Source organism: Pipistrellus kuhlii, unplaced genomic scaffold (assembly GCF_014108245.1).
Source record: "Pipistrellus kuhlii isolate mPipKuh1 unplaced genomic scaffold, mPipKuh1.p scaffold_m20_p_13, whole genome shotgun sequence".
NCBI classification, from domain to species: Eukaryota; Metazoa; Chordata; class Mammalia; order Chiroptera; family Vespertilionidae; genus Pipistrellus; species Pipistrellus kuhlii.
The window spans coordinates 18395327-18415096 of NW_023425438.1; the positions used below are offsets into that span (position 1 = coordinate 18395327).

Below are 19770 nucleotides of genomic sequence, written 5' to 3' on the forward strand. Positions count from 1 at the left end.
TCTACCACAGTGCTTCAAATCAAAGAAGCTTCATTGTTTATTTTGCTTTGGAAATCCAACCTAATGAATCTACCCATCGGTAAGGCATTATTGCATTTCAGAGAATAATAAAAAATGTTACTCAGTATTTATAATATTCTTTCATATGCCGATACAGTCCTAGCTTATTAATTTGCATTTTTCCGTAATCCTAAGAAAACTGTAAGAAAGAACTCCAGGTCTTGAATTTAATAATGAAAAAAGCAAGTTCCCAACTTTATTTCAACTCCAACTAATCATTTTTTAAAAAGCAACTAAAATGTACTACAATATAGTCTCATGTATTAATTATACACATTGCTGAATTCTATAAAGCTACTCTTTAATCTTTAAGCAATTTTGTATATATCCACTATGAAAATTCTGTCATCAGTAGACAGCCATTCCTAAATGATTATACTCAATGATGTTATACATTGGCAAAGATTTAGAGTATTCCTATTCATTGCCTATTCATGTGAAAAGCATGTACCTTATGCTAAGCATCATATTATGAATTATGTGGGGTAAAAAAGAAAATACAACCCCTACTTTTCAGGGGAAAGAGAATTAATATTATTGATTACTACCATAATGCAGGAAACAGGCAAGCTACTTTACATACATTATGTGATTGAATCTTAAAAAAATAGTATACAGGGTGGGGCAAAAGTAGATTTACAATTTAGAGTATAAGAAACAATTTATTCTCGTATTATTATTAATTATTGTATTATTTTCCATATGGACTGTAAACCTACTTTTTGCCCCACACTGCATTCCCTTTTATAGATGAGAAAGGGTAAAAAGGTTTAGTAACTTGCCCATTATCACTTTAACAAGTAGATGGCAAAAGGAGAACTCACTCTATACCTTTGGCTCTTCCTATTTTGTCCTGCTTATTACATACTGAGACACATGATTATCTACTGTAGAACCTTTCATTGCTATTATCTGAATACCTGAGCCTAATTTCTACTCTGATCTGTACCCTGCAAATACTGATACCATACACAAAGAGCAGCAGAACTTAATAGGCAGGCAGCTCCCCTCATAATTTCAGATATACATACAGTGCACTTACAATGAAAGAATTTATACCACTTCTAAAAAATGCAAATGAACTACTCAAGCTACAGAAACACCTGTCCAAGAAAGCATGTCCCACTTGCCTCTGGCAAGAGGGTCAATTGAGTTATAAGACAGACAAGAAAAGAAGTCCTGAATTAATTTCACAGTCCTTTTCCATACTAGACTTTTCTTTCAAAAACATCAATGGAAACTAATAACTATGTTTTCAATTTAATGATAAGCAGTTATCAATATACAAACAAGAAGGCCAAACACCACCTCTGTGTACCATCCACCATGGGCGCTTTTGGAAAAAGACACAAAGTAATAGCAAAGTATGATCTAAGAGAAACACGATTACTGATGTGTTTACAAATTTATATAATCACATTAAATATGTTTTTAGGATGATGCATCCATCTTCTGGGGAATGTTTAGTTTTTTTAGGGGACACAGAATTGTTTAATAATGAAATTAATCACAATTTGTACAGACTTTATAGTTGCCCTTTCTCTGACTAATAGATTTCAGTAAGCAAAATTTCAAACTTAGGTAAAATATAGGAATCCCAAATAGGTAAGGTTTGTCACCTACTATTTCCCATAAGCTGCTTACCATAGTTAAAGAAAAAAAAAAAGAAAGAAAGAAAGAAAGAAAGAAAGAAAGAAAGAAAGAAAGAAAGAAAGAAAGAAAGAAAGAAGAGAGAGAAGAAATTTTTAAATTAAATGCCAAACAGTTCCAAACAGCACTTGTCTGGCTGATTAATTTGCAGACAAGCATTACAAATAAATCTGAGTATGGGCTGCAGCAAATTAAATTCCACTGCTTTTAAGAACAAAGAATTCCTTGGCAAAGAGGATTAGCAACTTTATACCCAGGAATGCTAGTTTAATTTAATTGTTCCACAATCCGAGATTTATGCAAATATCATCTTGATATATAACAGTGAATTTAACAAAGTGAGGAAACAAATTCAATATACAACTAGGCTGCCTTTTCTGAACTGTAATTATATACAACTAGCAGCCTGGTGCACAAAATTGGTGCACTGGTGGGCAGAGGAGACACGTGCACTCCCTCAGCCTAGCCTGTGCCCTCTCTAGTCTGGGACCCCTCAGGGATGTCTGCCTGCCTGCAATGGAGGCGGCTTCTGGGTGGGCAGCACTCCCCCTGCGTTGAGCATCTGTCCCCTTGTGGTCAGTGTGTGTCCTAGTGACTGGTTGTTCCACTATTCAGTCTATTTGCATATTAGGGTTTTACTATATAGGATAAAGAAGCTGGCCAAGTATCTCCCCACTACCGCTCCACTATTGGGATTGAATTATATTAACATGAATTACAACAAGTGTAATTAAAGGTTAAAATTTTTTTTTAAAATATTTTTATTGATTTTGTACAGAGAGGAAGGGAGAGAGATAGAGAGTTAGAAACATCGATGAGAGAAAGTCATCAATCAGCTGCCTCTTGCACACCCCCCACTGGGGATATGCCTGCAATCAAGGTACATGTCCTTGACCGGAATCGAACCCGGGACCCTTCAGTCCCCAAGCCGACACTCTATCCATTGAGCCAAACCGGTCCCGACAAAGGTTAAAATTTTTAAACTCATCCTAAGATTCTAAAAAACTGATTAGAATACTGTAGTAAAAATCGCACCTCAATGATCTTCTTGGCTTCTTTGTAATTTTCTGTTTGTAGGAAGGCAAAGAAGAGATCATACAGCATTGTCATTTCACCTTGTTCTTGGCTCACAAAGTCCATTGCTAGAAAAGAAAGAAGAAAATATATTAGAAGAAAAAAATAAAGAGAAATATAAAAGCACTGAAGCTCTAGAAAAATAAAAGAAAACTTTAAAGCAATATTTAGAACACCTTAAAGATCTATGTCAACCAATTTTCTGTCACATTTCTTATTTAACTACACTTATGAAATTAAGTACCTAAGACTAGCTTCAAAGAAAACTGGTGACAATAAAGGTAAAAAAAAATCCTAATAAAGCTAGATTGCCAAGTAGAACAAAAATTAATAGAGGGGCAACTTTTCAAAATGAACAGTTATTAAAATCAAAGACATTTACAATACTGAAATTTTATCTGATATTTTTCTTTTTAATTTAGAAGTGTAGCAACATTTCTCTGGATGTGTCGGCTTCGTCTTTGATTTTTCTCTTCACATCAATGCATTAAGATTAAATAAGTGACGAGCGGGGCGAACACCAAGATATTAAAAGGTGACTAACCTTTCTGAATGAGATCAGTCTCGCCTTTCTCTATCAGTTTACATAAGACATCATGGATCCTTGGTAATATTTTATACTTGTTATAGCAGTCCATGCTGGTTTCAAGAGCAGCGGGTAAGTCATCCCTTGGAAATATAAAAATATTAACAATGAATACAATGTATATGACTGAGCTTTATTTAAGGCAGAAAACCTTAAAGCCAAAATGAAAAAAAAAAAAAAGAGAAAAAATAATTCTTATATATAAATAAATGTTCAGAGTACAGGCATCATTAGCAATTCCCTGCCTCATCTTTATCATTTTGCTTGCTAAATAGCACTTTTAAAAACTCCAAATAGATGAAGGCATTCTTTGTGATTACTTTAAGAATACATTACTTCTAAAAACAAAGATTACTATAAAATATTTTTCTAACTACTTACGTGTTTATGGTTCTCAATAATTCCAAGTTGGGAAACTTTATTTTTATTTTTTAATCCTCAGCGAGGATATAGTTATTGATTTTAGAGAAGGAGGGAGACCAGGAGATTTAGGAAGGGAAGGAAGGAAGGCAGAGGTTGAGATAGAGAAAGTGATAGAAACATTGGTTGGTTGTCTCGTGGATGCGCCCTGATTGGAGATGATCGGGCCAATAACCGAGGGATGTGCCCTGACCAGAAATCGAACCCAAAATCTCTTGATGTATGGGACAATACTCAAACCAACTGAGCCACTTAGCCAGGGAGAGAAACTGTATTAAATGTCTATCAATAGCTATCAAGGTATTTCCCAGCACTTTCAACTTTACTGTCATATTTTTCATACTGCTGTCTTTCCAGGTAAGGAGAAAATAGCCTGAGAATTCATATATACAGAAATGTCTTGTTGCTAAAACTAGAATAATCTTATGGTCAGTCAATTCTAGAAGAGGCTTTTCATTAGAGGCTCAGCTTTTAAAAATAATTTCCAATTATAAAGTAAAGGCTTCTCTTATGTGGTAATAAATTAATATAAAAAGGTATTTTCATTAAGTCTGAGTTCTTAAATAAGAGTGTGGAAATACATTCTTGTGGGTCCTCAAAAACTACTTTTTTCTTTAAAAGGAACGACAGTATGAAAAATAGGCAAGACCTTAGGAAAGATTATGTGACCCAATTCTACCTGCCACCATCCTTTACTATTAAGTAACTGAGGAAATTAAGACACTTAGAGATTAACTGGTTACTGCTAGGTGAACAGAGGAAGGAAGGTACTGCCATCAGTGCCCTGGGCCTCCCACTTTCAGGAGTATACCTAATTACACATTACGCTCTATTAAAAGCATTGTTGCTTGGTTAACCTAATATGGCAATACAATTTCAAATTAAATTAGATTAAAAAAAAAAAAAAAAAAAAGCAGAAGTATTTAAAAAAAAAGAAAAAAAAGGCATAGTTAGAGATATAGACCGAAGTACTAGTGACAGAGATCACTTTAGTGGAGAAAACACATTTCTCTCACACAAGCAACAGTTTTCAAAAGAAAAAAGCCTTTTTAAATTTTCTGTTGAAGCCCTAACATTTTGGTCCATTATACAAATGTTCGGTTGCCCTAGACGGAATTACTATTTTATCTAGATTAAGATTTTAAGCTGCACTAAAAAAGTAAAATACCATGAAGAAGCATTAATTTTACCGCAATAATCCTGACACAGTGAAAGAGAGTCTGTCCTGATGGAACTCTACCTTATCCCCTTACTGGGCCCTGTTTACAGTGCATCTTCCGGCACCCCACAGAGTCATTTGAATTTTTGTCATTTGGGGTGAAGACTAAATTACAGGTTAATTTCAAAACTGCAAGTAGATGTTGCAGGCTAGATTACTGTCATACAAGAGAAATGCTACAGTAGCTACCACATATGATATAAAGCTTTATATAACCAGTATTTTCCCTTGCTTCAGACACAAGTTCAGTTACTACCTTTCTACAATTACTTTTCATGGAAAACTACTAAAATATTTTTAAGAGAAAAGCTAACACATACTGATTTTTTTTTAAAGTGGTATGATTTGCTTTTTCAGATCAATTCCCAAACTAGAATAGTAATGTCTCAATTGTATTTCCCCTACATTAGGTCAAAACTATCAATAAATGAATGCATAATTGTTCTGTCAATCAAAGAGAGATGTTAATAGTCTTTGGTCTCCAAATATATGCTTCTAAAGATTATACATGCTCAAAACAACAACAGGAAAGACAAGAATATCAAAATGTAAATAATTCATATAGTTGTTAGAAATTTAAGTGCCAACGTTACTGCCCTCAGGTTGCCAACAAAAAGAATAGAAAACTATAATGAAACATTTTTAAAAAGTGATACTTATGATAGAAATGAACTAATGACCAGTCTGTTCTTTCCAAACAAACACTATTACCTACATTCTGACTTGAGGCTGGATCATGTCCCTTTAAAAAGAGGTAGAAGTGTCCCTTCTTCGTATTACCTGATATCATTATTAATTTTTCCTACTCAAGCTTAGAAATGTGGTCACGGAAATGAAAAAGTCTCTGTAGTCTCATTGCTATGAAAATAGCTGTATACTCATGGGAATTCTGAATTTCAATCTCATTGGTAAGTACTGCATGGAGTTCAGCTGCAGCCATGTGATACATTCCTAGAAGTGGTGATGAAAAGATTAACACAATGGCTGAACTGACGGACCTCTGGGTTCCCTCCCAGTTCTAATATTCTAATGTGAGGTTGGGTCTATGAATTTGAGCTTATTAGGTTTATCAGCTCAAATGTTTCACACCAGCAGAAAAAAATAATCTGAAAATACCACTTTCATTAGGCAGGATAAAGTCAGTAAGAGCAGCAAAATATCAAAAGGAAAAGGCAGAAACAACTTTATGCCCAAAATGTGGGGCACCACACTACTAATCAGTGTACTTCTAGTTTCGGTGACCCAAAATGATTGTGACTGCCTTTGTACACTTTAAAAGATCAGAATTAATTTAAAATTCTGCTCTGAAATAACAATAATCTTTTCAAGAAGTCTTGTGGATAACCATTAATTCTGGATTCAAAACTTTGATTCCATACTTATTTCAGTGTATCAGGAGTGGGCAAAAGTAGGTCTACAGTTGTGAAGTACAAGAAACAGTTTTATTCTTGTATTGTTTATTAATTATTGTATTCTATGTTTTACAATTATAAACCTACTTTTGCCCACTCTTGTATGCATAATTCCTAAAACTTTGAACTAGAGGCCCTGTCCATGAATTTGTGCACAGGTCGGTAACCCTGGGGGGTGGGAGGGTGGCGGGCGGTGGGATGCCCTGGCGGGCGCTGGGATCCTCTCCCATTGATGTTTGGGCTGATTGTTGGGAGCCACCTGGAGGCCGCTTTTATATCCTTTCTTCCTTGTGAGGAGAAGCAGCTGCAATGCCCAAGGCTGACTTCTAGGAGGCCAGCTGTGCCTTGCTCTCCAGCCTTCAGCCCAACTTGTGGCTGAGCAGTGGAGCTCCCTGCTATGGGAGCACACTGTCCACCAGGGGGCAGCTCCTGCATTGAGCATCTGCCCTCTGGTGGTCAGTGCACATCATAGGGACCTGTTGTTGCACCATTCGGTCGATTTGCATATTATCCTTTTATTATATAGGATGGAGAGATATATATAGTAGTTGGGTCACAAAGTATAAAAAGTCTTTTACTGATAAAATTTAGCCACTGCTTTTACAAGCTTCAACTACTGAAAGAAAATCAACGACTATTATCTCTAAAAAACAAACAAAAAACTCCACTGTGATAGTTCAATGACTAGACTACCCCAAAAATTATTTCAGTGAAACGCATAAAATAATTTTCATGAATCAAACTATATATGCTACAAAATAGTAGGTAATCATTTTTAAATATTTTGATTGATGCAAATTAACTTCATATAAGCTTTATCAAAATTCTGTAAGTCTATGAAATAAAGGCAGAACAGAGGAAAGATTCTATAATCCTAAATTTTAAGAATACATATACATAATAGCCTGAGTTCAATAAGTAATTCAATCACTTAAAAGAAAGTTTTATTTGTTAACATGAATAGACTCACTGTGCTCATATTAAAAATTCATTTTTGAAATATCTAATTCACTTTTAAAGGAAATCTGAACTTACATAAAACTACTAGAAACTTAATTTTGCATTACTATGTAGAAGCAAACTTTAAGCTCAGAAGGCAAACATGTTATTACTTCTGGTTTTAGTCCTTGTTATAAGTATGATATAATGTCCCCGAGAGAAAAACAAACACTGGACATACATTCATGTAAGGTATTTACTGACCATAAAAATATCTACTTAAAAGTAGTAGGAAACAAAGCACTCCTGACCCAAATTCCTCACTATAACTTTAATAACCACAAATGTCTTTTATATGATCTTGAATTGTTAGAACAAGAACAATCAGTGACCTCTATCTATTCACCTCTCAGTAGTTATAAACTTAAGTCTTCTTAATTATAGTAAACTTTCCAATTTCAGAGAGTATACTTAATTTTAACAACCAAAAAAAAAAAAAAAAAAAAAGTGCTCCAACATAATACATAAAGTATTACAGAAGTGGCAATTTACTTAAAGGGCTTACTGGCTAAAAAGCTCTCAAAATCTGAAATCACTAGAGAAAAGAAGGATGGGGGGGAGTTTTTAAAAGTGGGGGTGAGGAAACACCTTAACATTCTAAAAACAAACTGTTCTATAAATTTTAAGCAGATCTGCAGTTTAGAGAGAAATCAATTCAGGAGAAAACATCATCTTCACAAAAATTTCGTTAATTAAGAGAATCAACCCTTGAAAGAGCAAATTTTTTTCCCTCCCTGTTCATCATCTATAAATGAGGAATCTTCAAGGAGACTGGTGTTGCAATTACAACTAATCCTTCCCAAAAAATTAACTGTGTTGAAGGCTTTGTAATTTCCCTAGGTACAATTTAGCTGTCACTTACTTTAAAATTTACTCAAACATGCATTCCGAACAGCACTAACTAACTTCACATGTCAAGTGCTTTCCAGCCAATTGAGTCTAAACTGGAAGTCGGTGTTAAACAACTGAATGATTAGACAAGATAGCTCATTTCCCTGCTCTTTTGTTCAGAATAAAATGCCACATTTACATTATCAGGCTCAACAGGATTTTCTGACAGAGGGAGAAAAAGCCCTACTGAACACTGTCCGCACTAAGCACATGAAGCCTGTCATTTACCAATCATCCTTCAGAAAGCAATAGTCAGGAATGTAACTTAATTACGACCCAACGATCCTTGACGAAAAAATCATCTTATCACTGTCCTGTCCCCCTAGGGCAAATGAAACACATTTGTCCTTTGGCACTGATGATGCTAAATTCTTAATTGCAATAATGGAGTAAAAGAACCAAACCTCCTTAATTTCCTTTCAGCACATAAAGAGTTTTATTCTAGAAGGCAAGCATTCCCACAAACAATAAAATATCCAGTACAAATGAAGATGCTAAAATTGAAGGGGAGTGTATATGACAGAATAACCAGCATTTAATAAAATATATTTCCCACTTATGTAACATGTTAAAGTGTTACAGTGAGTTTTAAAACGTATTGCTATCTAACAGAAATTATGACCTTTTTATGAAAAACTCAAGATTAATTTATCAAGACTCTGAAAGGATTAGATACAGAAAGTCCACGATTCATTTAAATGAAATGTATGTGGATATATACAGATTATAGCACAAATCAACACAGAAAAATCCTTACTGGAAAGCAAAAGTAATGCTTCTTTGATCAGTTTTACTAAATAATCCAGTTAAACAGCTAAAGATATTTTTCATATGCAATGAAACAAAAGTAGATCCAGCTATAAAACAAGTGAATCTGAAACTGCATCAAATTCCTATGCCTTTACACCTAATGGTCAAGGTTTTATTAATTTCATTTTCTTTACCATTGCAAAAAGACAAATCAAAAACTCTTTTAAAAAACAAAAACAAAACTCTTTTAACCTATTTTAAAGCATTTCTTTCTTCCTTTAATATGGAGGACCTAGGTCATTCCCCAAAATCAGGCATGATCTCAATTTTTAAAAATGTAAATAGCCATAAAAGAAACTGTCTAAAATAAGATTCATTTGGAATACATTTAGACACATGACTTATAGAACAATCCTAACATAAAGGAACACATGAAAATGTTCAACTTTGCATATTTTTCTATTCAATACAAATATTATCGTTTTGATAATACAGAAGCAGATTAGTTTTATCAATTTGTTTATAATTGAGCAAACCTGTTGTTATTTTGGCAAAAAAATAAAAACAAAATATATTATTTTCCATATCCAAAAAGTTTTTAATACATTATCGAAGTAACAACATGACAGTGTTCATTTCTCCCATGTTTTTTCCTAATGTTGAAAAAGTCAGCTCAAAATTAAAATCTACTGAATTTTAAACATCATCTTTCTAAGGAACTCGACCTCATGAATTTGTTCAAGAATTACAATGTGTAAGTAATAGCCTCTTTAGAGTCACTGCATTGACTCTAAAACATGCTTGCCTTTGAATGAAAGGATGAAGATTTTGTACAATGTTCTGGGATTTTTTTGTAATTTTATCTCAAGTTTGAATAACTAAGACTCATTCCCCAGTTGAGCTCATAACTGCTGAGGTCAATTACATTATATTACTAGGATTAACTAGTGTAGTTAATTCTAGTATTACTAGTGTTGTAGCTAATCCTAGTATTACACTTGTCAAGATTCTGATTTAGCTAATAACGCCCATTGGTTGGGGAAAACACATTTGGAAAAAAGTTTCAAAGACATTTTTTCCCTTTAACTTATCCCCAACGAGGAGTGCTGCTACTGTTTTCCGCAATTTATAAACATGAAATTTCCTCTGTCTCCTTTTTATTATTCTCATGACTCTAATAAAACAATCATAAAAACCTTTTAAATTATGATAAATGAATGTGAAAGATCTTATCATGGAGACTATCCCTACAAAGCAAAGATAACAAAAAATAAAAAAAAACCCAAAACCCTAGGCAAATAAAAATAAAGGTAATAATCTCTCTATGTATGTGAAAATCGAAAGAAATCATTGAAGAAAATATGCTAATTTAGATTTCTCTGGCTGCACCATATCACCAAAAGCACAGAGAAGCGCCAGGGTAAGTGTGGACCCCTGGTATTTCCACGGGCCCTGGGTAAGCTCTTCTTGGTTCATGAGCCCCATCTGCAGACCTGTCTTGGAAAACTTTTATGTCTCCACTGTCTTCACAGTATTTCTATTTGTAAGATTCTTTCCTACCAGGGCCTCATTTTTATTGTTAATTATTTTATTTTTGCTCAATAGTGGAGGAGGGCCTAAATTTCTGGGCACTGGGCCCATTCTTTCAAATCCCTATGCGGAGCTCCACATGCAATTGGCAGAGATGGGTCTTTTTTAAACAATCAAAAAATTCTTGTAGGAAGCATATTAATTATAGGATTTCTATATAAAGTTGGATGTGAACCTGAGAACTCAATAACACAGTAATTGTTTGAATCACCATTTCTTTAAAAGGATGCAATGCTGAGACAGTAAAGGTTAAGATCTGGCCAATCATCTACCTTGATAAACTGTTTTTTAATAGCATGGCAAAGGAATTATTTCATAAAACATGTGTATACATATATATTTATATACACATTTCCTAACATAAAGATATTTTTTATTCTACATTTTAAAATCAATTCTAAAACACTCATTATATTTAATTATACCCCCTAATAAATAAAGAAAAATTACCAGAAACTTGGGGAAAATATAAGAACATTAAGATGTATCTTTCATTTTCCTCCTGGCATTGATAGGACAACATCCAAACTAAAATCAGAAAGCCCCAATGAGGAAAAAAGCAGATTAAAAACTGCGTTAAGCCATGAAAAAGATGACAAAAGAGTTAAGATCTAAGAAATAAAAAAAAAAAACACAAACACACACAAAAGGAAAAGATAATAAAGGGTACTTAATCATCATTACAAGAGAGGAGGTTGATTTCATGATTTGCATTGCAAATAATACTTTAAATTGGACACTCACATGAGCATTTCAAAAAAATTCATCTCACAAGGCACAGAGACAACTTCTACAACAGAAACTCTGTGTTGGTACAGCAATTAATATATCATTTAAAGAAAAGGAACACTGAAGAAATACCGCTACACCGTTACCTGATTAATAGTCATGATGCATAATCAAAAGCCCTAGGGAATCCTCCTTTCTTACACTTATTATTAATTAACACTTATAAGGCTCAAAACTGGAAAAAAGTCAATTAGATTTCATGCAATATTATCATGTGCCCTAGAAAAATTCACCATAGACCATCCATCAGAAGTAATCCGCAGGACCACAGAGCTGCTGTGAGTTTAAAGGTCACCTAGTCCATGGAAGTCCTCTTATTCTTGGCAAATAACCTTCAAGGCTTCCACAGCACCACAGAGCAGTGACAAAGTATAATCCCCAAATAATTAGACTCCTTCTTTTAATGCCAACATATAAAATTCAAAATCCAATTAACTTACTTTTCCAGATATAGAGTGACCAACGGGGAACATATGTTGATGGTTGGTTTACATAACCCTAGAGTGATGATGGCTTCATGTAACTGTTTTACTGCTTCAGTTTCACCTCTTAAAGCTGCGCCATTTAGGATGTGAAAAAAGGACAAAACTGTTGTATCTTTGATAGGAACATCCTTCTCTTTCATTTCCTTCAGAATGTTAATAGCATCTACAAGGAAGGAACACAAAAGACCCTTAGGTAATTTCATGTAGGGAAAACAAACTGCTATTAAAACAGCATTTCAAGCCCAGCAGGAATGTAAATTCTAGTGTATAATGCCGATTTCAAGTTAATTACTACTTGCATTTCTAAACGAGACTACAATTATAAATCCACAATAGCATGGTTTTATCATTTCTCTGCAACTTTGACTACAAATTATAGATAGGGACTGTGTGCCCACTTTGCACCACATAACCCTGTACAGCCTGCCCTATAGCTGTTAAGATCCTCCTAAATGGATGCTTTTATCGTTCAGAGCTAACATCTGCTAAATCACACCATTGTTTCTTCAGCAGATGGCTTGTCAGGAAGCCAGATAATAAAGATGTGTTTACACTGTATATACAGGCAGACTAATGGTCTGATACCGATAGGGCCTGTTTGCTATGTCGATACTAATTAGCCAAGCAGAGCCAATGAAAGCTTTCCAAAAGACTGCATGTTAATACATTAGATTCATTAAGCTTCATTAGGAAGGCAGAAACAAACATTTTAGGATATGGAATAAGTGCATTTTTATAATGTTGCTCTTAATTATTGCACAGGCAAAATGTTTTGACCACTTTACAAAAAGTGATTTTTAAAAGCAGCTAATCATTATAAAGAATTTTCTGTGTTAGAAAGGCTTCCTAGAGAAAAAAATCCAATTTTTATATCAAAGTCTCTTCTTACATTTTTCATTATAAAATAAGTTTTTAAATCTCTAGAAATAAAAGGAAGAGAGGAAGGCTGAAAAAGAAGTTTCAAAATAAAACCCAATGAGCAAGTTAAGAAACAAGCAAACAGTAAGAATATATCAAGTATAATTAATCATATTAGGCTTAGCATTATGTCAACAATGAGAACATTAGATTATGCACATCAGCTATCTATCATCTAGGCTTTCTCTGAAAACTTCTAAATAAAAACTTGTTAAAGTGCACATTTGGTTAATGTTATCAAAAAGTAAGACAAAGACTGCTGCAAAATTCATATTCTAAAATAAAGGTTATGTTTATAAGTTTTATGTTCAGCCTTCAGACATTTTAAAGAAAAAACAAAGCTATTAGTGCAGGCATATAAGCAAATTGTTCCATAAGCCAAGATCTTCAAACTCAATCCAAAAAGCAATGCTAATAAAAACTAGCTGCAGAAATGCAAAAAGCACTGAGCTGTGCAAATGTAAATGACAAGCTTGCCAGTCCATTAAAACTAATGGCCTGCACTGTCCATGCTGCTCTGGTTAGATTCACATGCAAATTTGTATGCAAAGTGTTCAAGCACTTTGCAGGACATGATATACCATTAATATCAATTCACATGTTATTCCAGAGGCAAGAGACTTGCATCACATGTTTTCTTTATATGCCCAGGCTTACCTTGGAGTTTGCCATGTTTTCCCAATACTTTTACAAGGGCTAGATACTTGCTGGTGTCAAGGACAGCAGTTGAATCTAAACGGTCACTAAAAGTTAAAAGCCAAATTTATATTATGTTAAAAGTCAATTAACTGCACAAAGAACAGCAATATCCATTTTTTATCACCTATCAGATAAGCAGGATTGTTGCTAATGTTGGCCTCTACATTTCAGTTAAGGTTTATTTTTGAAGCCATACTCATTCACTTCTTATATTCAAAGTGACAAAAAAGCATCACTCTATCTGCAAATGACAGGAACTGAAGGAACTCTTGCTTCCTAGCACTCTAGGTGATCCCAACTTTGTAACGAACGTTGAAATACTCAAAGAGACATACTTTTATTTGATAAATCTATCAAAATGAGGCACCTAATGATACTTGAAAAATGGACAGCATTTTGTTTACACTACAGTATAAAAACAAGCCATAATTAATCAATGAGTTTCACATTATGCAAAAACACAGCCAAAAGAGAATTTTTAAAAACTACATTACATAAGACAGTAATGTTCAAACTTCATGATCCATCAAGGATAGTGTATCAGCGTTAACGTTGATTTGTTTCAGTGCCAGCGTACTCACAATTCTTGTTTCAGGTTCAGTGCATCTTCTGCATTATCATGTCGACAGCACAAATTTATTAAAGCTGCATAGCCACCGATAACCATGTCTGATTCATATTTTGCTTTCAGTTCAAGAGCTTTTTGCATGTTCTAAAATAAAGGACAGACATGAAAAAGAATAAATATAAAAGAAAATAGAAAATTTCTTGTTTTAATGTTCTAAGTGTAGAAAAAGTTACATGTGCTTTAAAAATAAATGGATTCATGTTATTTACTTCACCTTGTTCCTTAATATTTTCATTCACCCTTTGAAAAACAGGTTAAGACACATATGTAGGATTTAAAAGATTTGTTGTCTGTAATGCAAAACAGACCACTATGCCAAACTTGATGTTTTAGTACTATGTTATAAAAAGGACATCCCAAATTAAATATATACCAAGCCAACCATTACTCACAGTCTGATTTCCACACACAGAAAATGAATCATTGCAAAGTTCCTCGGAGCCTAGTTTAATATCCAAGTAATGTGAAAAAATATTTTGGAATTTAACACTACCATGTTACAATCTTAAAGCCCATTATATCTTTTCCCTAAAATCACAGGCATATTGAACTAGAAACTGAAAAAAATCTAGTGATATGCCACAAATCGCAGACACACACTAAAATAAACACCAAGTACAGCTGGATGCCTGCTGAAAAAAAGCAAGAGACCCTTTACCTCAGAAAGAGCTTTTTTTCCAGCAGGAAAATGGAATTTCAATCCCTGCATTAACAATCTAGTAATATTTGACTTGCAAATGACTACTGCATGTATCAGTTGCTTGACAATCTAGATATAAGAGACCGGAGCCATGGCTTGAAAGGACATTTGGCATGTATGATAAACCTATCATGGCTGTTACTATCATTCACTTTGCAGATTATTGTAAACAAACTACAGCAACCTGAAAACATGCCATTCAAGGTGTAGTAGAAATTTGTTAACCTTTCATTTAATTGCGTTCTTCTCAAGCAAGATGTATAATTATCGTAAAAATCACAAATATTCTATTTGGCTTTGCTTATACTTTTATATATAAAATTTTTTTTTTACCTTCATACCATATTTTGAATATTTAAACAATTATTACCTCTTCTGAACAAAGCGCTAATATGAGTTGCTTTAGGGTATCTCCTACAGGTTGATTTTCAGCTTTTAGTTTTTCAAGTGTAGATTCCAACTCAGATGATGAAGCCCTAATAGGCTACAGAAATGGAAAGAAAAAAGGAGAGAAATTTACTACAAAAGGGAAAAAAGGAAAGAAAATGTACCCTTGCCACTCTTCCACTTGTTTACTTACTTACTTATTTTTGCCACTCTTCTCTTTAAACTGACCTTTCCAAAATGTCATAAATGCAATCAATAATATTAATATGGGGGTCCGTGAATGGATTCTAGGGGTTTATAAAGCTCCTGAGATTATTTGCAAATTTCTTAGATGGGTTGATTTTTCTGAGTTGGGTAATAGCTTTTACCAACTTCTTTCTTAGAGTTATACTGACGGCAAAATATTAGGAACCACTGATTTTATAAAAACAGTCTAGAATTCTCATTAAATTTTGTTTTTATAGTAGGTAGTATCTACTTAAAAAACCTACTTACTTTTTGAGAGTCTGTCTTCTCTCTTTCAACCAATACATTAACATCCTAAAATTGGGATTTAAATTAGAATTAGAAAATACATGGAAAAATATATTAGCAAATGTCAAAAGCAAATTTTGAAAGTTTCACATTTTCCTGCTATTTTTCCATCTTTCCAAAAATTTCCATAAATTGTCATATTTTATTAGCTATTATAATAAATGTTTTAAATGAATTCTTCAATATATAAATAGTATTTACCAAAAATCAATGAAAAAGCCTTGTTTTAACTGTCATTTAAATAAATTTTCTTGGACTACACATCACATTTAAATAAAAATTTAATGTGATTTTATATATAAATTAAGCATTTTAAAAAGTTAATTATTATTTCTCACACACCTTAATCAATTCAGGAACATGGTAGCTATCCAGTAGATTACGAATGCCTCTGTAGATATTTTCGGAAATTTTTACATTCTGTGAAAAAGGAGGAAAAAAAAAAACCATTCAGTTTTAGACAAGCAAACTGAAATTGGTCTAACAGAAATTATCTCAGACATAATTTAAGTCTCCAACTCCTGTATGTCATTGAGAAGTGGTCTGGTTGTACTTAAAAGCAGCAATTTCAAATCTAATAGATACATGTCAGGCAGGACAGGCATTATATAGCAAAAAAATGAAACGGTACCATCTCCTTCAGCTGATGGAAGTATTGTCTCAAACGCTCCTCCTTGGCCTGTACCTCTAAGTCACTCATGCTGTCAATCAAGTTATAAAGAAAATAGCCAACAGCTTCTGTGGAAAAAAACAAGAGAAAGCATTCCACTAAAATTACTGAGACTGTCATGTTATCAAGATTAATTTATAAGAAATCATTTTGGTGTGAGATGTCACCCTGATGAGAGGCTCTGAAATGGCAACAATGATCACTGAGGCATAGAGATTATGTGGTTTGGGAGCACATATCTAACTGGTGAGTGAAAGGAATATTAATTATTTTCAGACCGAGTGACAGCTTTTCAGTACTGAATCTTACTTCAATCTATTTTTTCTACCACTCTGTGACAGAAGTGGTCCTGCCCCAGGCCTTACTTCTTTCCTGTCCAAATCACAATAGTGAGAATAAGTAAATGCCTTATGCACATTTCTATACTAATTTTTTATGGGCAACATTTAGGGAAACATAAAATTTAAAAGGATTGTTAAAAGTTAAGTGATTTTAATAAGCAGATACAGCAATCCTGCGGAGAGCTGCCTATTAGCCAATGAAAAACCAAGATTAGCAAGGATGTTTTATAACAACAGTAATTTTTCTAAGCATTCAAGCATAAAATGTATAGGGCCATGTTTTAATACCTAGAAAATTCGAACTTTCAGGAAGGGTGCCTTCTTCGAGAAAACCCTATATTCTAGGCCCTATTATATAAAAATAGTGAAATAATTAAATGTTAGATAATGTAATAAACTATATCTAAATGAAAAAAATCTATCAAGACGTCTTTACTACTTTATATGTTTAAAATTAACACTTATAAGGGATTAGAATCACATAGACACTAAGGATTACAAACTCGTAAGCCTACTTTCCTCGGTGCTGCAAGAAGCATTTCTTCAATTCCTAAAAAGAAAAGGCCTCTCAATCCTGTCTTTTAAGAAAATAATTATGACAAAACTAAACAACTCATAGATCTCAAAATGTCGTGGTTAGCAACGTAAAGATAAACCAAATGTTTTCAAATTTCACTTTCAAAAAGAAAATGTTTATTGCTGTAATCTTTCTAGCCTATCACTACATGGAAGAATGAATTTGTGGATAAGTTACAATCATCGAAATTGAAACGCTACCCATTGGTCCTTGAGGCTCCTGGCAATAACGTTCATCCTTGTACAACAGTTCCGTTATCTGTTAAGAAAGAAAATTCGTGCATTGCAGCAAGAGAAGCAAACAAGAATAAATGCAATCTGAAATTGAATTCTTGAAATAATAAAGCTTTCCCCCAGTAAGATATCATTCTATATCACGGTAATTCAACACCACCCCCACCTGCCAAGGAGATTGTTTCGTTCTTAAATAATAGGTTTGTCTTTTAAAAACAAAACCAAAACAAACCCATGTTAAAGGAAAACTGCAATGTGTTTTATGAATGTCACTAAGAAAAACTCTAAACTGATTTGTTTACGTATTATTTTAAATGAACTGCTATATATTTAGCATATAGGAATTATCAACCAATATTTTTTTTCATCATATTGTTTTGGGTTTTACTGAAATTGAACCAATTGCCTCCTGTTAAGTGAAGTATTACAGAAATTATAAAGTAAAATATCCGGACCATTTATTGTATTTTAATTTTTAGTTTTTCAACAATCTTTTCCCAGGCATTTTAATGGCATTAAAACAAAAGGGGCCAGAAGTTCTAATATGTTTATTCTCATGGATTCTTATCAATTGAATATACAAACACTAAAACGCATGCACAACACTTATTCAAAATTAATTCTGCTGGCAAATATTTTAATTAAAAAAACACACCAAATATGTATTTTATGATTAAAATGATTACAAAATCAATAGCACGACTTGTAATTTTTGAACAAAATATTTTCACTATATATCCTTGGACTGGAGATAATAAGAACAAAAACATGGAGTTGTTTTCCAAAGTGGTATGAGGAGTCCTGAACTAAACTATGCTTTGTGCATTCTGACACTAATTTTTTTTTTTCTCTTCAAATAGTACCTGGCACATGTTTTTAGTGTTAACAATTCAAACTGCAGTTAATCCTACTACTATTTATTTGGTAATATGGAAAATGAGATAAAATTAACCATATCCCACTTCACTCCACCATGAAAATCATGCTGTGGTTAATGGCAATTCAAAAGGTAGAAACTGTTTAAAAACAAAGTAAAACAGTCGTCACCTACAAACTGTTTTCAACCAACAGAGACATAAAGAAGATAAACAATACATTCTATCAAAAGTTGTAACCATACATTAAATAAGACAGCGACATTTAACACCAAATTTGAACATAGACACATTGAATAACGAATAATGAATAAAGCAATAAGAAAACCTTTCTAGTGGAAAGATTACTTACAAATATAACTATCTCCACCATATATTATAACTGACTATACAGTTTCAATAGCAGCATAATATTAAAAACAAAACTGAGTAAAATTTAGATTTCAAAAAATATTTAAATTGAAAATCAAATTAATAATGCACATTCTGGGGGCGGAGCTTGAAGATGGCGACCGAACAGTCGGACTTGTTCTGACTCTGGTCCCAGAACAGATAGAAACAGCGTCTAATAATGCACATTCTGATTTTATTAAGATAAAAATATTTCTTGCAATTCTACATAAAAATAACTGTACTTCCTGCATAAAAGACAGGTTTAAAATTGGTCTTTATGTCATTCACACATCTGAATGCATATTTTAAAATTAATTATTAAATCTGTAAGGTCAAATATCAATGCAATGATGTTTATAGTTGTCCTTTGGAAAAATTAAAAACCTTTTGAAGAATTTAGGTCATGAATTGCTTCCATAATAAATTTCATGATCTGGGAAGGCAGTTTTAAAACTACTAACTTCAAGATTTTAAACTCACTAACTTATGATATATTAAAATGTGTATAGCATAACTCTTGCTCTTAATAGCTTTTTTATTGGAAGTACTTACCTTGCTCCAAAGATCTATATTCATAGACCTGCAGAGGGCAGCAAAGGATTGAAAATAAACTCAGCGGTTTAAAAAACATTTTAAGTTAAAGCAAACTACCAGTATGTAATGCATAAAAACCAAGTTGAATTTTCAGGAGAAAGGTAATGTAGAAAGGTTGACTCTCACTACTTTGAACCTCAAAATAGAAGTTAGTTTGGGTAAGAATCATTAACTACCACCCCCAAATTTTAGGAAGTTGAACAGAGTAAAATATTTGAGCTTTAAAAAGCTGCTGGGCCGAAACCGGTTTGGCTCAGTGGATACAGCGTCGGTCTACGGACTGAAAGGTCCCAGGT

The 19770-nt window shown here is 33.3% G+C and overlaps 1 protein-coding gene across 5 annotated transcripts in view; it reads right to left on the bottom strand.

Moving 5' to 3' along the window:
* The window catches only part of LRPPRC (leucine rich pentatricopeptide repeat containing), a 79744-nt gene that overhangs the window by 32342 nt on the left and 27632 nt on the right, over positions 1-19770 (bottom strand). For all 5 annotated transcript variants that reach the window (XM_036435167.2, XM_036435166.2, XM_036435164.2 and 2 more), the window contains exons 15-25: positions 19433-19460; positions 17580-17637; positions 16423-16529; positions 16134-16211; positions 15753-15797; positions 15241-15354; positions 14124-14254; positions 13501-13586; positions 11881-12088; positions 3329-3453; positions 2746-2852 (exon numbers count right to left, since the gene is read on the bottom strand). In XM_036435167.2, coding sequence (XP_036291060.1) covers positions 2746-2852; positions 3329-3453; positions 11881-12088; positions 13501-13586; positions 14124-14254; positions 15241-15354; positions 15753-15797; positions 16134-16211; positions 16423-16529; positions 17580-17637; positions 19433-19460 — 1087 coding nt within the window. The remainder of the gene's footprint in view (positions 1-2745; positions 2853-3328; positions 3454-11880; positions 12089-13500; positions 13587-14123; positions 14255-15240; positions 15355-15752; positions 15798-16133; positions 16212-16422; positions 16530-17579; positions 17638-19432; positions 19461-19770) is intronic.